The sequence below is a fragment of the Terrapene carolina genome, unplaced genomic scaffold, assembly GCF_002925995.2.
Source record: "Terrapene carolina triunguis isolate 2854851 unplaced genomic scaffold, T_m_triunguis-2.0 Scaffold374, whole genome shotgun sequence".
In the NCBI taxonomy this organism is placed as follows: Eukaryota; Metazoa; Chordata; order Testudines; family Emydidae; genus Terrapene; species Terrapene triunguis.
In genome coordinates this window covers 7,746,342-7,768,463 of record NW_020664725.1, presented here as the reverse complement: position 1 = coordinate 7,768,463, position 22,122 = coordinate 7,746,342, and the positions used below count along the sequence as shown (strand labels likewise).

Sequence of the window (22,122 nt, the reverse complement as noted above, 5' to 3'; positions counted from 1 at the left end):
TAAGCAAGGCCCACATTCTTTGTCCCTAGCTATAGACTTTTACATTTAGCCATATTAAACCACGCATCGCTTGCACCCAGTTTACCAAGCGATTCATTTTGCTCTGTACCTGTGCTCTTCATTATTTCTCTCTCTCCCATTTTCTGTGTCATCTGCAAACTTCATCAGTGATGATACGTTTTCTTCCAGGTCCTCGATAAAGATGGTAAATAGCATAGGGCCAAGAACTGATCCCTGTGGGACCCCACTAGAAACACACCCACTCGATGATGATTCCCTGTTGACAATTACATTTGGAGACCTGTCCGTTAGCTAGCTTTTTAAGGTGCGCCAGGTTAATATTATTTGCGGGCACTCAGCACTTCTGCAAATGAGGTCCAAGTGCTTGTTATACAAAGCAGCATCCTGCGTGGACTCCATCTGCCCTTCCCACATTGACCCAATGTCCCTGAGTCCCACAGCTATTAGCCCGGCTGCAGCATGCATCCAGGGACAGAGAACTATGAGACAAGGCTCAGAAAAGTCAGGGAGAATTCCTACAGCAATAGGGTTAGAAAAAAAAAGATTTTTTGAGAGACACACTTCATAGAATATCAGGCTTAGAAGGAACCTCAGGAGGTCATCTAGTCCAACTGCCTGCTTAAAGCAGGATCAATCCCCAGACAGATTTTTGCCCTAGATCCCTAAATGGCCCCCTTAAGGTTTGAACTCACAACCCTGGGTTTAGCAGGGCAATGCACAAACCACTGAGCTATTTTTGCTAATATCCTTTGCTTTTACTTAAAAATATACAGAGCACAGAAATCAGTGATGCCAGCTTCCCCAGCAGCGCTCCATGAACAGGCTTGTCACGCCCTGGTGAGACACCACTTCTAGAGATAAAGCAGAGAGTTCATTTTCTGTGCCCCTTTGAGACTCTGGCTTCTCTGCAGAGATTAACACTTGACAAGCACCAATGGTGCTGGTGGTTTCTGTGATGGGGACAGGTGTCTAGTAGGAACCCACCTGAGACCCACCAACTCATTTCACATAAGCTACTGTACCACCTCCTGCTGACCAAGCGCTTTCACTCTCCACAGACTGCATGCTGGGTTTGAACCTGTCACCTAGACCGGTGAGGCTCCAATCCAGGCCCCTGGGGGAAGAGAGCTAACCATTGAAACAAATGTTTTGTTACTTACACATTAAAAAAAAAAGCCTCTAATCATTAATATTTTATTCCGCTTTGCCTCTGGCATCTATTCATCCATTTACAATGAACCCGGCCCACACCTTTTCCATCTGATGTTCTCCGTCTCCATTTCTCTTCTCCTGTGTTTTGCAGGCCATCACGGCTTTATTTTTGTGTGCGTCTCTGGCCAGGCACCAGCAAGAATCTGCATGTCCTCTGGGATTAGCACCCTCTGGCTAACTACTCCTTGTGGGACAGCTCAGACATCAGGCCACTCACGTTTCACCAAAAGGGGGATGCTGATGTATTTATCTTTCTCCTCGGGGGATGGAATGGTGCAGTTCACTATTTTATCCCCCTAGATTCAACTGCTGCTTTCACTTACTTCAACCCCTGGTTAATTTGATCCTCCATCTAATTTGATCAGCACCTCAGGAGCTCTGTCAGTTGTGCTAACAGGAAGACATCTTCCACCCTTTCTTTTGATCAATGCCGATCCCTTCAGGAAGCTATTACAGGATAATTTGATCATTGGCTGTAAAAAAGCAGCCATTTAATTGCTGAGGGCCGGATCCTGTTCTCAGTGACACTAGTGAAAACTTGGCGTATTCCCCCCTGTCAAATTCTTTGGTGGCTTCAGTGGGTTTGCACAGCTGAACACGAGATCAGAATCCGGCCCTAAGGCTGAACTGTAATTCTGCAGTTAAAGAAGAAAGAGACCAAGGAAGCCCCTGAAAATAAAAGACAACAGAATATGACTAACAGGCATTGGAATCTGGAGGACATTCCCCAGTAGATCAGGACCTTTTGAAAGTAGAGCCCATTTTGGGGCTCTGCAGTATTGTCTTTAACTTTCTGGGGTTGACAGGAGCAGCCTGCCCTATTCGATGAAAGACCGGATCCCACAAGATGCTGAGGGAGTAGGAAGTGAACGTTCCTAGCAGTCTCCAGGCTCAGCCCTCAGCCGTGTATTCCAAGAGACCCCCGACTCACTGATCCAAAGTCAGTAAAGTCAAGGGGAGTCTTTCAGCTGACCTCAGCAGGCTTTGAGACTCAGACCCTATTATGATGGACTGAGCAGGATCGGGGGATTTTCGCTCTCCTTCCTTCATTCTATGCTGCAGTGCTGGCCATGCTGTTGTTAATGATTATTTAGCATTACCTCTCTCCTCCCTAGTCCCCCACCCCATCCCACCCCAAATGTCAGCTGCATCTGGACATTATCCATAGTGGTGAGGCACTCATACATTCATGTAATAGCCACCAGGCAGGGATGACGACCAGTGTCATCTGTCTGCCACCCTTCCTCCTCAGAGACTGCATCTCCTTCATCGGACTCGCAGCAGGACTCCGGAGCTAATTGGCCCAGATCCTCAAAGGTTTTTAGGCACCTAACACCCATTGGGAATTAGGAGCCTAAATACCTTTGAGGATCTGGGCCGTTGTTCTCAAATCCACCTCTCTCCTGCACGGGAGAGCAGGAGTTTACTGAAGAATTAAACAAGAAAACGTTATACAAGCACAGATCCACCCTCCGCCCATTACGACCAATTCTCCAAGCTTCACAATGAGGTACTACAACCAGGCTGAACAGCAACATGGAACATCTTTTTAATGTATAGTCAGAGACAACCTCCCCCTCTCGTCCCCCCCAAACAAGTCAAGGACACCGGAGGGCCTCTGGCCACGGGGCTATCCCAGAACCTCGACGCAAAGCACGTTTCTTCAGTTTCGTCCACCAAGAAGGAAACAAAATAATAAAATAAAGCAAGTTAATTTCTCCCATAGCCACACAAGTGTCATAGAACCAGCCAATGGCCAAATCAAAGGTGGGTGATGGGTTTTGTTTCTTTTCTGTTGACTTTTTCAGTTTGCAGTGTTGTTGTGTTAACGTCCCAAGCTGTGTCGAAAAGGGGGAACGACAAATACTTCTTGTTATACACGGTTTCCCCTTGGAATAGCCAAACCTGCAAAGAGACACTGCAGCTGTTACTTTTCCTTTTTTGTTTGTTTGCTTGTTTGGTTGTTGTTGTTTTTTTAATAAGTGTCTCCAACCTGTAAATAACCCAAGGGAAGGAGGGGACAAAGTAATAGGCAGGAATTGATTACACAATCATCAAGAAACTCTATCGTCTCTTAGAAGACCAATACACAGCTAAGTCCATATATAGCATGCAGGAATGGCAGAAGAAGGACTCTGCTGAGAAATAATGTGGCTAGAACGCTAACAAAAAAAAATAATATATATATATGTATGTATATATATATATATGTATATATCCCATAAAAAGAATAAGCATATCCATCCAACTCAACATACAGTGAGCATCATCTTTTCCGTTTCCAAAACAGTATGTAGATAGCATAGTATCTTCTGCGTTAAATACCAGAGAAATGGATGACGTTTCAATAACGCTGGTGGAGGAATTGTTTGTAAAAACACTTTTTCCCCCCCCCCCAGGACTCGTTGACTGTTCACACCAATTTTGCAAAAACTCTAAGACAAGCTGAGATGCCACCTCTTGCACACCTAGTTAAGAAGAACACTATCTGTTTGTTTTGTTTTTAATGCTTAATAAACATACTTCTCTCTTTTTTTTGTTTTTTTATGAACTAACCGTTCTAGGCTCATATCAGAAAATATAATTAATAAAATTAATAATGAATCAGATCCCTCATTCTCCATGATGTCCGTGCGTAGTAGAATGAAGAAATGTTTAACAACTGGTTTGCTTTGTTCCTTTTCGTTCGTCTCGGCGTCGTCAATTTTTGCTTGTTTGTTTCATACTAACACGAATGGCAGCACAGTCCATGAAAAGGAGGGAAAATCTCAACAACAACAACAACAAAATGCTGTGTGTCTGCATATGCATGTGCTGGAACAGCCGACTCCGTAATCATCCATGTGGGAGAGTCGAGCGGAAAGAAATGACCGAGCCAGCTGCCTTGGAATGAGGGATGTGGTGGGGGAGCGGGGGGAACCGTTCAGCCAAATGTACTGGTTGGTCCTTGGTACCGGCACACTTGTCCATTGCAGAAAGAAAAAAAGAAAAAAAAAGAGAAAGAAAGAAAGAAAAAAAGAAAAAGATTCAGCCGTGTCAAAACTTCAGCGAGAAAAAACTGGATTTTTTTTTTTCAAAATTCCCTTTTTTCCCCCTCTCTCTCTCTCCCCCTCAGATTTTCTGGTAATACATTCTCTTTATTATAACGCTTATTTTTCTTTTTTAAATGTTATACTTTTTCTTCTTGTTGTTGCTGTGGTTGTCGCTACTCCGCAGAATCAGCACTTGGGTCAAAACTTGAGAAGCAGATGCAACAGCAGGAGGGGAAGCAGCCCAATGCAGCCAGCTCTTCTTGATGTGCCGTTGTTCCCATCATGCACTGCTCCGGGGCCTGCAAAGGGGGAGGGGGAGGGAAAAAGCCGGCGGTGTTAGTCAGAGGAGTAAAGGTATAAACCAATTAGCCAGGGTTAATTCATAGAATCATAGGGCAATGTCTGCAAAAATGAGCTGGGGCATGTCAGTCTTTGGATGCCCACCCTGAAACGAATCTGCAATTAAAAACCCATGGCTGGCCTGTGCCAGCACATTTGGGCTCGCGGGGTGGTTGAATTGTGATGTAGACGTTCAGGTTTGGGCTGGCGCCCGAGGACCCTGCAAAGTGGGAGGGTCCCAGAGTTTGGGATGCAGTCTAAGCCCAAACGCTGACGCAGCAATTAAACAGCCCCTTAGCTTGAGCTCATAGAATCATAGAATATCAGGGCTGGAAGGGACCTCAGGAGGTCATCTAGTCCAACCCCCTGCTCAAAGCAGGACCAATCCCCAGACAGATTTTTGCCCCAGATCCCTAAATGGCCCCCTCAAGGATTGAACTCACAACCCTGGGTTTACCAGGCCAATGCTCAAACCACTGAGCTTCTATAGTGTAAAACCAAGAGCCATGTTCTTCCAGCTAAGCTCTACCAAACAAGTCAACATACACACAATAGAAGCCTCAGAGATGGGACTGGCTTAGTGGAGTGGACGTGCGACTGGACACCAAGGATTCCTGCATTTTAACCTGAGCTCTGAAGCTAATTTTCCCCTTCCGTGGCCTTGTGCCAGTCACACAGGCCAAAAGTTTCAAAGGAGGCCACTGATTCCAAAATCGATGGCCACTTTTGAAAAGTCAGCCCATGATCCCTTCCTCAGTTTTCCCATCTACCTAAATGGGACAGCAAATATTTCCCTATCACCTTGGGATGTTGCGGGGGTTAGTTAAGGTTTGCAAAGTTTGCAGTTCTTGGGAGTCACTTTTTGTTTGCTGGCTCATTACAAAAGCGGCTTTGCCTCTCCTGGAATTGACACCTCCTCATCTATTATTGGGAGTGGACTACATCCACCCTGATTGAATTGGCCCTGTCAACACGGGTTCTCCACTTGTGAGGTAACTCCCTTCTCTTCATGTGTCATTATATAATGCCTGCATCTGTAATTTTCACTCCATGCATCTGAAGAAGTGAGGTTTTTTACCCACGAAAGCTTATGCCCAAATAAATCTGTTAGTCTTTAAGGTGCCACCGGACTCCTTGTTGTTTTGGTTTAGCTCAGACAATAATAACGATAACTAAAAGAAAGACCCAAATTAAAAGCTGAAAACTCTTATGCGAGGGGCCGAATTCTGCACTCGGTGGAGTTAGAAGGGATGGAAGTGAGGACAGATTTTGACTTGATAACTAATTAGTTTCATGCTGTTATCTCCCCAGTTCTCCTGAAGTCCTAGGCTCTACTGTAATAATAATAATAATTGGGCAGTTTAAAAAATAAAGAAATGACAAGGCAGCTGAATACACTGCAAAGATCCCAAAATCAAGATGAAAATGTTTCCTAGTGAGATGACTGATGGGGAAGATTTCCTGACAGGTAGCAGCAGGACGTCCTACTGAACCTGAGAAAGTTAATGGGACAGATCCTCAGCTGTTGTTGCAGTAACTGCTTGGGAGTGGGGACGCAAAGTTGGCTTTAAATCACATTTAGGCTCTCCTGATTTGGGGGCTGCTCTCACTGGCACCAGTTGCTTATAGGCCTAAGAGGCTATACCAGCAACTGATGATTGCTCGGAGAGCAGAGATGTCTGGGTCACACTGCTTTTTTCCCAGCCAGGCTCCGTTCCCCCAGCCATGCCCACTTTATAGCACTAGCTGGGAGGTGGGATGGCAGAGGATCTGCTGTGCAAGAGAAGATGATTGCAAAGCCCAGTCAGACTAGAGGGGGTGAAGGGACTCAAAGCTTCCTCACTGAGCAACTAAAATTGGTCCAGTGACTGATGTTTATACAACACCTTCAGGCCAATGAGTGAAAAGTGCTTGGCAAACTTTCCAAGTTGACTCCAAACTTTATGTAGACAGGGATCTCTTCCCCATCACTGCAATGCATCCACCTCCCTTAAGCAGCCTTTAAAAAGTTCACAGCAACTTTGCACAGCTGCCTGATACAGGGAATGAAGAATTCCCCCATCCAAGTGAAATGGCAGCAAGAATGATAGGTAAACAGGGGAACTGGAGCGGGAAACCACGGTTCATAGATTCCAAGGCCAGCAGGGCCCACTGTGCTCATCTACTCTGACCTCTTGTATAACATAGTTAAGATCCCTATGCTTGTGAAAACAGTCATGCGACTTTTAAGTTGGAGCCAGGAGTTTCGTTCCACATCTCATGCAAAAGAAGACATGCTAGTAAAGTATAAAGGGTTTATATCTCCCCCCAGATGGAACCAAGAGTGGCGGACAGGACTGAATGCAGGCTCGACATTGCTGTTCACTAGCAGTCTTTAAAGTCCCATGATGCAAAGGGAGTAGGGTACAGAGGGGTAACACGCAACGATGTGTGTGAACAAAGTGCACTAGGAGACAGGCTTTGAGCTACATTTTTACATGAGCAGCACCAGAGCTGGTTGGTTTTTCCCCCTGCCATTGTTTTTTTTACAAAAATAAAAACATATTCATTTTTGTCCACATTTTGCACCAAAATTTTCAAATTTTTGGTGGAAATTTGAATACTGAAAATTTCAGTCGCAAACCAAAATATTTTGAATTGGAAATGCTGCTGAAGTGCCTCATGGAAGTTGTAGTTAGGGTGCCTCATGTTCCCATTTGCCTCAATAGACCAGGCTCCCTGGTCAGACTACATCTGCCAGGATGCACCACAGGCTGTGAATTCTGGGAGTCCGTGGCCATGGGAGATGTAGTCTGGACAGGTAGTCTAGCTCAAAAGGAAGACTGGGGACATGAGTCAACCAAACTCTCACTCCCATAAGGCACTGCAGAAGCAACATTTCCAAATGAAAACATTTCCATTTTCAGGCATTTTGTTTTTCAGTGATAAATTGAAATTTTCCACAAAAGCAGACACTTTCCAAGAAAAAAAGTTTCATTTAGTCAACCCCCCAATTTTCCATAGGAAAACAGTTTTGACAGAAAATTTTCAACCTATCCTACTCAGCACCCATAACTGGGGCCAGATTTCCCCACAATGTCCCAGCAGCTCCCATTGTGATATTTCTGACCAAGTTTTCAAAAGAACTTTGCCTTCAACCTCTTTAGACACCAAAATAAGTGGCCAGCTTTTCTGAAGAGCTGAGCATGTCGGGTGCACATTGGATGCTGAGCGTTTCCGGCTGCTGGTGTGCATTTGTCTTGACGCCCTCCGGCACCAGAGAAAGGTGTAGCCATCTTTTTATTTATTTATTTATTTTAACATGCTCTTTTTCTTTGGCTAAACAGATTTCACTTCTTGTACCTGTTATCCACACCACTCAAAAGAAAAGCCATGTTTGCCAGCACTGGAGGGTCAACTGGGGTTATCACAACAAAGTTGGATCCAGCGTCCTGGAGAGCTGAAAGCATCAGATGCCTGAAAACTGAGCCGAACCTGCTGAAATTTCGGAGCAAGCTCTGGAGGGATAATAATGGAACCCTTGCTGGCAGGAGCTAGCCCTGCTGTGTCAGTTGCCGTGCAGCTGATAAGGAGGCCAGGCTGAGACTGCTCTCCAGGTCTCATGCATTCATTACTTCCAGCTCATTAGGGAAACATGTGACAGTCCAAAGAGGCCAATTATCAAACCCTGTAGTGTCCTAGAGAAATGTTACAAGCATCAATTATCCGCTGAAAACATCTGGGAGGAATAAGGACCTCGAACGAGACAAATTTTCTCTGAAACCCAGTGAATCAGACCAGAAAAAACTCCTGATATTTGCCACAGCAAAAGGGGACAGAAAGAGGGCGAGAGCAAGGTAGGGAGAGCGAGGCAGGGAGCTGCACACCAGCCAGAGGAGAAGGCCGTGCAAAGAAGGTCTCTATAGAATGTTAGGCTACAAGAAAGGACAGGCTGCAGGATTCCGGACACAGGGATGGCTACACCTCATCACAGGTGTATTTCTTGCTCCTAATTCCTAATGCTGCCGAATTAGAACCCTGCAAGCATTAATGGGTGGGCTGCAGCGGTCCCCACAAAGCAGGGGTGCAACGAGGAAGTTAGTTGCATTGGTGCTCTCGGTGGTTTGCGGGACAAGAGAGCGTGACTTCCACTCGGCCGATCCCTTGGTGTTAGCTCAGCCACGGGAAAACAAGGGACAGCAGAAGCAGAGGGGCTGGCGGCAGCAGGGAAACCAGAGTTTGGGGAGCAATCACCGTTTGGGGAGCACATTTACTGACCTTTCCAGGGTGTCAGGGCTGTAGTTGTCTCTTCTAAAAATTAAAGAACAAGTCATGGTTACGGTGAATGGAAAACGATGTTTAAAGACAGTTCAGCTGATTCTTCCCCCTATTGAGCGTCCTGCACAGCTTCTGACTCCCCCTGCTAATGTCAAGGTGGCTGTTACTAGTATTATTAGAGATAGGTCTGAGTCTTGCTGGGCCTGATTCCCCACTGGCTTGCACCTTGTATCGTCATCTATCCCTCTGCAAAGGGACTGCAAAGCACAACCCTGCAGATCTGGCAGGGGTGAACTGATGGCTATCAGGCAGGGGAGAACCAGTCCCATAGTTCTGACCCAGAGTACAGGGTTGCAAAGACTGGATCAGGATCCGAACTCTCCTAAAGCATGGGGGATTTGGGTTAAGCCCATCTCCAATGGCTAGTACCAATGTCCTGCCTTCCCTGTTCTGACTAGCAATCCTGGGAAGGAGACAGCCCCATCCCATGTTGGAAACGAGATCAGTGCTTGCCAGAGGAGGACACTTCGGGGGATTTCAGGCAGCCAGCCAGCCATGCCAATTTTATCCAAGAAACCTGCCTGTTCTTTACTGCAATGATGAGTCCTTGTGTGCTAACTGAAGGCCTCTGCTGGCCCAGGACATAGCATTATCCTCACTAATGCTTGGTCTTACTAGTTTCAGTTGACGTAGGTGCAGGCTATTGGTGGGAAGGGTTGTATTGCAGTGTTAGGCTCCTGTTGAGAATGCAGAGAAGACCAGCAAAGTGGCCTACATAATCCGCCTAGCAATGCTAAGGCAGTGCCTTGATCCCACACTAAACCTTATGGATTTGAAAAACGACGGAGAGAAGACAAAGGTGGTGGTGTAGGGTTTATCTTGGCTTGGACAAAAATGAGTCCTTCTCCATGTGCAACAGATGGTGATGAGGCTCAGAATTAGACAGGCAGACAGGAAGAGTGCAAAGAGCATCCTGGAGCACAAGGAACTTCAAATATCTGCATGTAGGGGCCTTTCCTCTGATGGTCTTACCAGCACTCAATAACATTGGGATTACCGGTCAACTATCGCGAGGAGCAATTGCGATTGGGAGGAATGAGCCCAGGGGTTAAGTCAGCACGTCCCGAGTTCTCAACATGGCTTGGCCACTGATTCAAGATGCTACCTTCCCTTATGCAAGGCACAGCACCTCTCTGCCTCAGTTTCCTCATCTATAAAATAGGATTGGTAAATACTTCACTCATGGGGCGGGGGAATTCATTGAATTAATATTTGTAGGCCGTTTTACGTACGTAAAGCACTGCACATGCAAAGTATTATTATCATTTAGTCTTAAAGCAACATCTAGGGCCACAGCCTCAGCTGGTGTAAATCAGCATTAGCTCTGGATCTGGCCCATAAGTTAGACATTCAGGCCAACTTTTCCCAAAGGAGTCACTGATTCTCGGTGCCTCGGAGACACCCGGGGCCTGATTGATTTCATCCGGAGCGGTGGGGTGCTCAGCCGTTTGGAAAATCACAAACAGGGCACCCGAAATCAGAGGCACCCGAAAAGCAGTGGCCACTTCAGAAACTGCCAGCCTGAGTTCCTACCTCTGATTTCAATGCAGCCCATTCCCACCCTTTAGGCTTTAACGAGACGACTCATGGCAGTTCTCAGCAGTGTGCCTCATGGTTGCACAATCAAACCTTAAATAAGAAGCTGATTTCATTACAGATCCTGGCCATGATAGCTGGCAGAGCATACGGCAAGATCTGTAATAAAACTTAAGGGTGACCCACTAATTTACACCATTTGAGGCTCTGGCCCTTCAACTTGAGAGAGATATTCACTGATGGTGCAACGGTGGAGTTACATCAGGGCTGAGTTTGGCCCAGAATGTCTAAATAATGTGCCTTGAATTTGCACTTGTCTTTTATTATTCTTCTCGGGATTTCCCTTGGGCTCTTTCTTTCTCGCTCCCATGCAGAATGTTGGCCCCATCCTTATTAATTGCAACTATCTAGATAGAATTATCTAATCATACCTGCCTAAAGCAATCAACATTGATCACAATAAAGGGTGGAAATTGAGGTTTTAGGGTTTTTTTTAATAATAAAAAAGATTTGGTTCCAGAGGTCTTGATAAATTAAAGAAAGAATCAAATTAGCGATTGACTTAAGCAGGATGCCCTGTACTGTATGTTAAATAAAAAAAAAACAATTGACTTTTTTTTTTTGGTGGAATATATTTATTCAAGATTAGCCACAAAATAAGCCAGGATCCCTAACCCTATTTGTAGGACTCAGTAAATAGATTTTAGGTCCAAAATAATGAAGGATCAGATTCATGTAAGTGAGGTTACTCAGAGAGTAAACTGCTTCTCTATGGGCCCGATTCTCTATTGCCTTACACCTTGTATAGTCATTTACAATTCTGCAAAGTGGTTTTAAAACACTACCACTCTAATCCGGTAGTGTTCATACCCACTTTGCACAGCTGTGGATGACTGTGGGAAAAGAAGTGAGGGGATGGCACTCTACATTAAAGACATCATTACTTGTTTTAGAGTTATTGATAACAGGATTTTGACTGCATATGGATCAATGTGCTAGCTACCAATGCCCAGAAAGGGTACTGGTATGTTACTGGCCTCCGAATCAAACCAGTGAGCATGGTGAGATGCTTCTTAACCATCTGTCTGTAAAGAGTGGAAAGAAAAATTGTGTTGTTCTGGGAGACTTCAATTGGGGAGGCATAGGCTGCTGGTTTCATGCAGCCAGTAATAAAACATCATTAGAGCTTCTAAAAATTCTAGATGATAATTTTCTAACACAAAGGTATTGCACCCATCCCAAGGTAACTCTATTTTGGACCTCATTATGATGCATAAAGATGAATTAATCACTGGACTGGAAGTTAGTGGTTGCCTAGGGACCAGTGATCAGACCTGATTACATTCAATATGGGCAAAGAGTAGACAGTCCCAAACAGTAATATATATATTCGGGGCTTCAAAAGGGCCAATTTTCCAAAGCTGAAGAAAATTATGAGCAAAATTTACTGGGAGAAAAAAATTAAACAGAAAAATGTGATAAAAATTGGGAGCTATTTAAGAAGAGTTTATTAGATGGCTTTTTGTCCCTGATTCCACAATCAAGAAAGAGGGCAACTTTGGCTAAAAGCTCATCATTGTTCAATGGCAAAGTGAAGGCAGCAATTAAAAATGAAAAAAGCAATATATAACAAATGGGAAAGGAGAAAATAGATAGCAATCAATATAAATTAGAAGTTATGAAGTGCAGAAAATTGATAAGGGAAGCTAAAGACAAGAAAATGCCATGACTTGCAGGGCTAAGGACAATGAGGAATTTTTAAAGTATATAAGGAATAAAAGAAATCCTACCAATTACATAGTTTCATTACTACATGGAGATTGTAAATTTGTTAATGAGGCAGAAGTGTTCAATAAGCATTTGTGTTCTGAATTTGGAAAGAAGCAGGATGATATACTTGTATCACATGAGGATGATGAAGCACTTTGTAGGCCATTACTAACTAAGGAGGATAGTAAACAACAGGATAAATATTTTAAAATCAGCAGGTCCAGAAAACTTGCACTCAAGAGTCCTAAAAGAGCTGGCTGAGGAGATCTCTGGCCCACTGATGTTAATTTTTAGTAAATCTTGAAATAGCAGGGAAGTTCAAGAAGAATGTAAGAGTGCTAATGTTGTGCCAATATTCAATAAGGGAAAGCGAGATGATTCTTATCTATAGCTCAATTAGCCTGTCATCAACCCCAGGCAAAATAACGGAAAAGCTGATGCAGTGTCTACACTGGGTCTTAGTTGAGCTAAATGACATCACACAGGGCATGACATTTTTCACAGCCCGGAGCGATGTAGTTAAGAAAACCTAACTTTGAAGTGGAGAGTATCCTTGAAAGAGCTTAATTTGTTTAACTATTCAAAAAGAAGATTGAGAGGTTATTCGATTACAGTATATAAGTACTTCCGAGGGAGAAAATACTGCATATGAAAGGACTCTAATCTAGTGGAGATAGGCAGAAGAAGATCTGGAAGCTGAAGCCAGACAAACTGAGATTAGAAATAGGCACAACTTTTTAACAGCGAGGGGGATTAACCATATTGGAACGAACTGCCAAAGGAAGTGGTGGATTCTCCATGTCTCGATGTCTTCAAAGCAAGAGAGGCTCCCTTTCTGGAATGTGCTTTAGCCAACCCACAAGTTACTGGGCTCAACGCAGTGGTAACCTGAGTGAAATGTAATGGCCTGCAATATAGAGCTCAGATAAGATGATCTAATGGTCCCTTCTGGTAAGAATCTATGTAAAGTGTAAGGCAATGGAGCATGAGACTCAATATAAGTAAGCATGACAGAATCTAGCCCTCACTGGTTTTTTTTTTCAGGTACAATACTTATTATTAATTATTATTATTATTTATTTGTGTTACAATATCATTTGGATGCCCCCAACTGAGATCTGTGTCTGACTGTGCTTATAAGAGAGAAGCCCCATTTGAGGAATTTGCAATCTAAATAGACAAGACAGACAAAGGGTAAGGGAAGGGGAAGATGAGTATCCCCAGTTTCTAAGTGGAGAAACTGAGGCACACAACTTATAGCTGACATTTTCAAAGTTCATTAGGAGATTTAGATGCACACAAATCTTTAAAATTAATTAGTTAAAATTAATCTGAATTGTGACTCTAAATCCCCTGGGTGGCTTTGAAAAAAATCATCTTAAGTGACCTGATCAAAGTCACACAGTGAGTCCGGCAGAGCTAGCACCAGAACCTGGGTCTCTTGAGTTCCAGTTTAGTGCCTTAACCACAAGGTCAACCTCGCTTTCCTGCTGCCCTCACTCATTCAATGGGAGATTGACCTAATTAAGGGCTTCACGATCGGCCCCGTGTGGTTTTTAATCAAATGGGCGGTCAAGACATTTCACCATGCATTTTCAGCCCAGTGTCTGCAATTCATCCCTGCATGGCTAGTCACTGTGGGATTTTACATAAGCAATGCATGTAGTATATCAGCACCTATTTCATTCAGCCCAACTGCCTGAGGACAGATCCCATAAACCTGGCGCAGAAAGAGATGCAAATGGAGCTTCTCTGCATAAGCATGGCCTGATGCACCACTATCCCGGTTAGACAGCTTTCAGTTTACCAGAGACCTGCTGATGGAGTGTGATGAGGGGATGGGTTGAATCAGCACAACTCCTGCCCCTATGTAGACCACCAATGCTTGCTTTGCAGACGGAGCTGGCCCATTACAACCCTTCCCCATCCCAAGTGCAAGGGAGGTTGTGGCCACTTTTTTTCCTAATGAAACCTTGCCCAACTAGTGGGCTGTCTGCCATGTGGCTCCTCTACCAGGTTATTTAATCCAGAGGAAATTCTGTGTCAACCCTGGGTAAGTTTCAGCCCAACGATGCACCAGTAAGGAGCATATCTCACGATGAATAGACCAGGAAACATGCATTTAACAGCCATAGACAGACAGACAAACATTTAACTACAACTGGCCTTTCAGAACCAGTGCTGGAGGCGTCCATCTTACTGAAAAGCCAAGTCGTTTGTGACACTGATTAGCCTGAAAGCCTGGTAAGGGAGAGGCTGCGACAGCTTCCAGGCAGCTCTAATGATGCTTTCACAGAGTGGTGAAAACTCTAATGCTTACAATTTAAACAGCAAACTTTTTTTTTTTTAAACACTCAATAATGCGAGAATTATTTTTATGCTGGTTAAAAAAACCCACGATTATCGCTAGAGAAAGGCACAGACGCACAGTTCAGACTTGGATCCAAACTTCCGTGAGTCTGAGGCTTTGGATCTGTAATATCCCTTGTGGCAGAGAAGAGAAAGGACTAGCTTGTGATAAATATGAAGTCGATCCTTTACACGGGCTACTGGATATGGAGAAGTTCCAACAGTTCTCTCAACCCAGTAGAGTAACGAAACACAGCTTGCAGTGCCTAATGTCACCATACAGGGTCTATCTATGCTCTGGATTGGACCATTGACTTCTGGAAAAACTGCTGACTAAACTACATCATTAGGCCTATTTCTGTTTGGAAGCTGGTTTAGAATTCCTTCCTTAGGATTTAATACCTATTTTCAAAACTCAAATCTCTCTGCAGTGAGATGGCCACCTCCATCAAGTGCCTCAGAAACACCAGTTGTGACATAGTGACAAACTTAAAACAAAGAACATTTCCAAGGTTCTAAATGGTGCTTATCACTTTGTGGGCTTAAAGTCTGTTAGGCGGACCAAGTTTTTCTTGAATGGGCCCTATTCTATCCCTCTCCAAAAGGGGCTGTGCAAGTCTTTTGTAGCCAAACCTGAAACCAGGACTCAAAACCTCTATGTCCACTGGCAAGTGGAAGGACAGGGAGATGGGTCCAACCTAGCTTGGCCGCCGCTGAAGCAAGGAAAAGGTGACCCTCGAACGAAGTGGACAAAAGGGCATCATAGTGGATAAAGGGAATTCTCTTTTCTAGGCCCTGATCCAAAGGCCACAGAAGTCAAGGCCTCTCCAGAGTGAAATCCACAAAGCCAGAAGATTTAGGAATGACGTTTGAAGAAAATTAGAATTCAAAATGATCTTGACAAACTGGAGGAATGATCTGAAATAAATAGGCTGGAATTCAAAAAGAACAAATGCAAAATAGGAAGGAACAATCAATTGCAGAAATACAAAACAGGAAATGACTGCTTAGAAAGGAATACTGTAGAAAAGGATTCGAGAGTGGATCACAAATTAAATATGAGCCAACAATGTCATACAGTTGGGAAAAAAATGAACATCATTCTGGGATGTATTAGCAAGAGCGTTGTAAGCAAGTAATCCTTCCACTCCGCTCAACCCTGATAAGGCCTCAACTGGAGTACTGTGTCCAATTCTAGGCACTAAACTTCGAGAAAGATGTGGACAAATTGGAGAAAGTCCAGAGGCGAGCAGCAAAAATGATGAAAAGTCTAGAAAACATGACCTACAAGGGAAGACTGGAAAAACTGGGTTTGTTTAGTCTGGAGAAGAGAAGACTGAGTGGGGAAGTGATGATAGTCTTCAAGAATGTGAAAAGTTGTTATAAAGAGGAGGGTGATAAATTGTTCTTCTTATCCACTGAGGAAAGGACAAAAAGTAATGGGCTTAAATTGCAGTGAGACATGACTGACAAAAACTTCCTAACTGTCAGGGTGGTTATGCACTGGAATAAATTGCCTAGGGAGGCTATGGAATCTCCATCATTGGAGATTTTTAAGAACGGGTTAGACAAATACTTGTCAGGGATGGTATAAAAAATATGTAGTCCTGCCTCAGTGCAGGGGACTGGACTAGATGACCTACTGAGGTCCCTTCCAGTCCTACATTTCTAAGAGCCTATGAAAAGACAGTCTGAGAGATTGGTGCTATAGCAACCACCTTTCCTATTTCTAATTATGTCACTTGCTTCTTTTATGCCTTTGAAGGACTGATGGCTCCGACTGTCTGGGGGTGGGCAACAGGACCACATGTGGCTCTGATGAGTGGCACATGAAAACCCTGGGATCAAAGAGTTCCCTCATTTCCCAAGAAGCCCCCCTTCTGGATATTGCTTCACTGACTGTGGAGGGTTTGGGGGGCCCATTTTGATGTTCACAGAGGGGCTCTTAGGACATAGGGTCGGCCTCCATAGATGAGATGTTCTCTTTTCACTGATGTGGGAAAGATGGAGCTAGTACCTACGTAGGCCCAGCATGGGGACCGAACCGCCTGCACTGTTCTGCACACCCATAAAACACATGAAAAACCACCCATAAGGCGAAGGCCCTCGCAGATGGTGACAGGAACCTGGCCGTGCTCTCTGCCAGGCTATGAGCCATCACCTCAGAGCATTTGGTTTTATTGAAGAATCCCTCCCTGCCCCCAGTGTGTTAGTTCAATCTGCAATTCCTGATAAATCCCAGCTTTTTTCCATTTGCAGACAGGAATCATGCTCGTGTCATGGTGCCACCATAGGTCCCAGCATGAGGCGTGTGTAACCCCTCCTGTCCTGGAAGAAGGCTACATGGACATGACATTCAGACAACTCAACATGTCCAGCGACGTGATCGTGTGATCATGCTTTTCTAGCAGGGTGAAGAAAGGACAAACAACCTCTTGATCTCCTGCCACTCCTGCAGCCAACAGCTTTTTGCTGATCTTGCTGATTCCACGCAGAAAGAGTCGCAGTTCGGGGTAGCGTGTGCGCACACACACACACACACACACACACACACACACACACACACACACACACACACACACACACACACACACACACACACACACACACACACACACACACACAAAAAGCCCAGAAGATGCTGCTTTATAGCAGAAAGCCCGGCAAATTTTCTGGCATGTGCTATGCCTGTGAGTGCTGCAAACTGGAAGTCCAACTCCTAAGTGACTCCCCTTAATCCTCAGGGGATGCTGAGCCTGTCTTTGATAACCACTTCTTTTTGCAATTGTTCCCTTGTGATGTCAGGAGTTTTACTCCAGTCCCATATTCGCTAATAAATTGGCTTGATGATCGCTGTGAGTCTTTCAGACATTAATCAGCCGACCTTTTACCGAGCGCTGATACCATCAAAAGCCAGCTTAATGCCTGGGGGATAAAAGACTCCGTGGGGACTGAGCCAGTCGGTAAGACAGCAGCAGCATGGCTCAGGCTGCTACGAATGTTCCTTCAGAGAACACTCCAAGTGAGAGAGACAGGCTCAGAGCCAAGATGATTTTGTGCATTGCCCTTAGCCCCCGGCCCGATGGTCTGTGTGTGCACGTAAAGGGGAGGCACGGGGCATGGCAGAGTGAAAATCTCCCGTCAAATACCTTTACTTGTACAGTAACTCCAGGGACCTTGAAGAAGATATATCAGGGTACTGATACCAGGGTACTGCCCAGGTAAGTTCTGATGCTTCAGGTCATAAACCAGTCACTAGCTGGGAGCAGGGAGACACCCACCCCTATGGGGATATTATTGCAGGAAGGTGCATTGTGATTTCCTATGAAGCATCCAGCACTTAAACTGCTTGCAGCTGTGCCACCATAGTATTTCAGTGTAAACACCACCTATATCCAACTGGAGTGGATCTCCCGTCAGCACAGGTAATCCACCTCCCCCAAGAGGCAGTAGCGAGGTCAACAAAAGAATTGGGGGTTGGACCGGCTTAACTACGTCTCTCAGGGGTGTGGGTTTTTCACATGCCTGAGAGACGCAGTTATGCCGATGGAAGTTCCCAGTGTACAGCAGTCCTGAGAAAGGACACATGGTTCAATGGAACACCGGTCCGTCCCTGGAGTGGGGGTCCCTCTGTTACCAACTCATGTATCCGGGCTCTCAGAGTCTCATCACACATGCGGGTTGTGTTTCAAGCGAGCACAGGTGGATTTCTGGCTCATCCTCTTTCCCACGTGGAGTATCTGTGACGAGAACACAGATAAGCCGAAAGGCGATGATTCCTAAGCAGCAAGCTAGGTGATCAGAGATTCTAGTGCTTGCCCTCCAAGGAAGACCTGAGCAAAGAGGTGCATCTGGCCCCATGTTCTAAGTGTGGCCAGGCTCAGTAGTTCCATGGCAAGTGTCTGCACTAGAGAACACCCCACCTTCAACTCCCCAAGCTTCAGCACTGGGTCAGAAAGCCAAACCTTTCCTGACAAATACAGTCATCACGGGGCGGTATAAGGGGAGAAGAGATTGCTGAGATTAGTAGGGCCCAAACCAACCCCTTGAATTTCACCCAGGAGCTGGGTCCCACTAGCCCAACCTGCTCCAAAGCTGGCTGACTGCAGTCTGCCCCTGCCGAAGCCCCGGCGTGGCCTTGAAGGTGAGTTGCAGGCTGAATTTAGTGCATTGATCTAGTCCGGAGGTAGCACAGGCCTGGAGGGTGATGGTGGATCTGCATCTGAGAATAAAAGGAGCTAGACAAAGAAAACCCAGGGCATTTTGTATACTGCTGCTCTCTGACTCCCATCTAGGTTTACAGCAAACACACCGGATCTGATACAGCACAGTGCCAACCTGGGTATATGAGCAGTGAATCAGGCCCAATGATCCTATCCACTTCACAAAACCTTTCTGCCTTTGGAGCAATTCAACAAATCATTCTGGAAGGGTCTAGTCAACCCCGCCATCGGACTCTGATGGGATTTCCGAGCTTTCTACCTGCTCAGGTTTGCTGATTTCTATTTGGTGAACTTCATCCCTGTTTGAGTCCATTGAAGGCAGCGGAGTTACTCCAGGAATGGATCTGGCCCAGGGTGTGTCTCCAAACCCTACTGTGGTCAAAGGGAATGCTCATGTGGCAGAGACCTGTGGCGCCTGGAGATCAAAGCTGCCAAAGCCCCTGGCATAGCAGCTTGAGTCAGCTTCTTTCCTTGTGTCACAAAAGCAGGCTGGGTGATTCTGCATGCCACTGAGACACAGAGCTCATGACCTCACTGGAGAGGACAAATGGCTGGCAAATATACCCACAAGCCTTCAAAGAAGGACCGGGTTCCAATCTCTGTGCAAAAGCCACCTTCTGAGAAGGTCAAATGGTTATAAACAGTTACCAGGACTTTGAGATGTTAACCCTGTTCTCTCTGCAGAGCTGCGTCACCTGTAAACAGTCTAACAATTTCTACCTCCGGTATCCCTCTGTCTGTACTGCATCCATCCACCTCTCATCCCACCTCACTCCCCGCATCAGTCACCTACATCTATGGTATCTATCTACTGCACCTATCTGCCGACTTATACAAACCATTCACTGTGTCCATGGCTGTCTCATTCATCCGTCTCTTGCAGTGGTTCTCAACCTCTTCCATACTGGGAACCTTCTCAGGCCTAGGACTCCACTCCCATCTAGCCGGGATCTAGCTGGGACTGCCCACAGCTGTCTCATTTAGCAATATGGCTAGTTGCAACCCACCTACACCTATTCACAACCCATTAGCAATTGTGTTCACCCATCTGAAGCATCCCAATGCTTTACCTGTCTCCATCTACCATATCTCAGCCTGTATCTACTCTACTTCCATACCTGCACATGCACCTGTCATATCTCTGTGCATTAGCTGGTTGGCTTCTGCGACAAGGCATTGTTTTTGTCTGCCTAACACCTCCCAGTTTCCCTTCTTTACAGAACACCAAGAAGTTTAGTAAAGTGAAGGTGAGTTGTTAGGGCTGGTGGGTACTTACATGGCAGAATGGAGGGAGGCACGAAGAGGAGAGATGCGGGCGTTGGCATGCAAGAGATAAACAGAAAAGAAAGAAAAACAAAACAGGATGAAGGGATGAGTTAATAAATGCCTCCACATGTGGACATGAGACGACCTTGTCTCTGTTGACACTGTGAGGGGAGGGGGGATGCAGATAAACGAACCAGTATTGGTATGGAGTCTTTTTTTTTTTTTTTAAAGAACACCATGGAGTAAGGGTGATTTTTTCCCCATCCCTTCCCTTCATGATCTTGACTGTGTCATAAACGAAGGTGCCAGGCATGTAGGAGGACTGGCTGGAATTACTGGAATCCTTCACGGATATTTTCTGTTGGCTCTGACTGGCAAAGCTGTACACATACCCTGCTGGGAAGATACTACTCACTCCTACAGCTGGTTCTCTTTTACTTCCACCTGATGCTATTTCCCCTTCTGCACTAAACTAGCATGCATGTAGCCTCTACCCTCCAGAGCAAGCCACACAGTGCCCCTCGGTATCCCCCGTGTAGCTGCTCTGCTCATGCGCTACCTCAGAGGGTTGATGGTGAGATGCTCTTAGCCAACAGCTGCCACTTGGGAGCTGTCGAAGATAAAGCCAAGGGGGATTCCGTTCGCGGAACAGTCAGTCCCAAAATTACTGCCACACTGAGAGTGCTGCTGCTGCCTGGGTGTGCTGACCAGCGCTCCACTAGATCTGCCTTGTTTCAGCCAGAGTCAGCAGGGCAAAGACCAGTGTAATTTCTAACCTGGAGGAGGCCAGTCCTAGAGCAGGGAGGAAATCTTCCAGACCCGGTCCTGACCATGGCTAGAGGAGATTGCATGAGAAAAGGGGAGATTAAAAGGTTGGGGACCCTCCAAGAATAACCTCAGTAGAGGCTTCCCAAATCCTAAAGCCAGCTCTGCTTTAGCCTTTCCCTGTCTAGAGATCTGGTGCATTGCTCTGATTTTGCACCTGATTCCCAGCGAGGCCTAAGAATGCTCCTGAGCCAGGGTCTCCAGCAATTGCAGGATGCCTTATCGCTGCACATCCCTCATCCCAGCCTCCTCTGCACTCCTCTGCAACAATTAGTGTAGCGTATGAGCACTCAGCCACAGAATCCTCATTCATCCTCATAGGAGCAGTGTGACTAAGACCCTGCAGTCCTTCTGTGTGTTCAGAAGCCAAGCGGCACCGTGCCATGAGAAGGACTTCAAGAACAATGGCCTCTTGAGCTTACAACCCCAATGCAGATGTGGGCACCGCAAGTCCCAAGTCCCCTCAAGACAGGGAGCGTCCATTAATGCCTCACCTATAGCTCTCAAAGGCCCTACTGTTTGTTCTGCTATCAGGCACCCTCAACTTCCATTGCACATTCAATGGGAGCAGTTGGAGCTCAGTACCTTGCAGGATTGGGTCCAATATCTGCATTAGCATCCAGGGGGATGTTTCACACTGCATCATTCAGAATAAGGAGAAGAACTGGGACTGGATCCCTGGGGCCAGCTTGAAGAGACCCTAGCTACAACATTTTGAAGGAGAAGGTTGCAAACTGGATTTATATCCAATTGGACAAGGAGTCTGGGCGCAAGCTCCAGGAAGAGACAAAGCGGAACCGCATTTTGCACCCCCCTGGAAGGAATTCTGGGTCGACGAGACAAGCGTGTCGAGTTTAAGCCACGCTATTTATGGAGACAAATTCCAGGTGACCAGTCACAGCCCGTCTACCTGCATCCTCTCTGGCGGCCCTCCAGGAAGTGGTACTGGCCTCCATGCATGTTGTCAGACAGGGAAACAGGGAATGTGAGAGCAGGCAGAGGTTAAAGGCAGGGGAAGGACAGCGGATGTGACACACAACAAGAGTGATACTGACCTTGGAACAAGGTTGAGCTTGTGGGCTCACTTATTTCTAAACCGGGGGAGGAAACGACGGAAGAGAAAAATGACAAAAAAAAATTATAGTTCACATACCACTCCGCAAACACTCTGATGTGTAAATAAGAGGTGGAATGGGAGGGAGGGGGGCATTTAAAAGGTCGGAGGGCGGGGC

General features: G+C 45.7%; 1 protein-coding gene across 5 annotated transcripts in view; it reads right to left on the bottom strand.

Annotated features, from left to right (window-relative positions):
- Window positions 1–3,622: 3,622 nt before the first annotated feature.
- The window catches only part of NTM (neurotrimin), a 684,044-nt gene continuing 665,544 nt past the window's right edge, over window positions 3,623–22,122 (bottom strand). For 2 of the 5 annotated variants that reach the window (XM_024198722.2, XM_024198721.2), the window contains 3 exons: window positions 21,946–21,981; window positions 8,862–8,894; window positions 3,623–4,564 (listed from right to left, as the gene is read on the bottom strand). In XM_024198722.2, the coding sequence (XP_024054490.2) occupies window positions 4,464–4,564; window positions 8,862–8,894; window positions 21,946–21,981 (170 nt within the window). In that variant the 3' untranslated portion in view covers window positions 3,623–4,463. The remainder of the gene's footprint in view (window positions 4,565–8,861; window positions 8,895–21,945; window positions 21,982–22,122) is intronic. The other 3 variants (XR_002908047.2, XM_024198723.2, XM_024198724.2) reach the window with 3 other exon arrangements.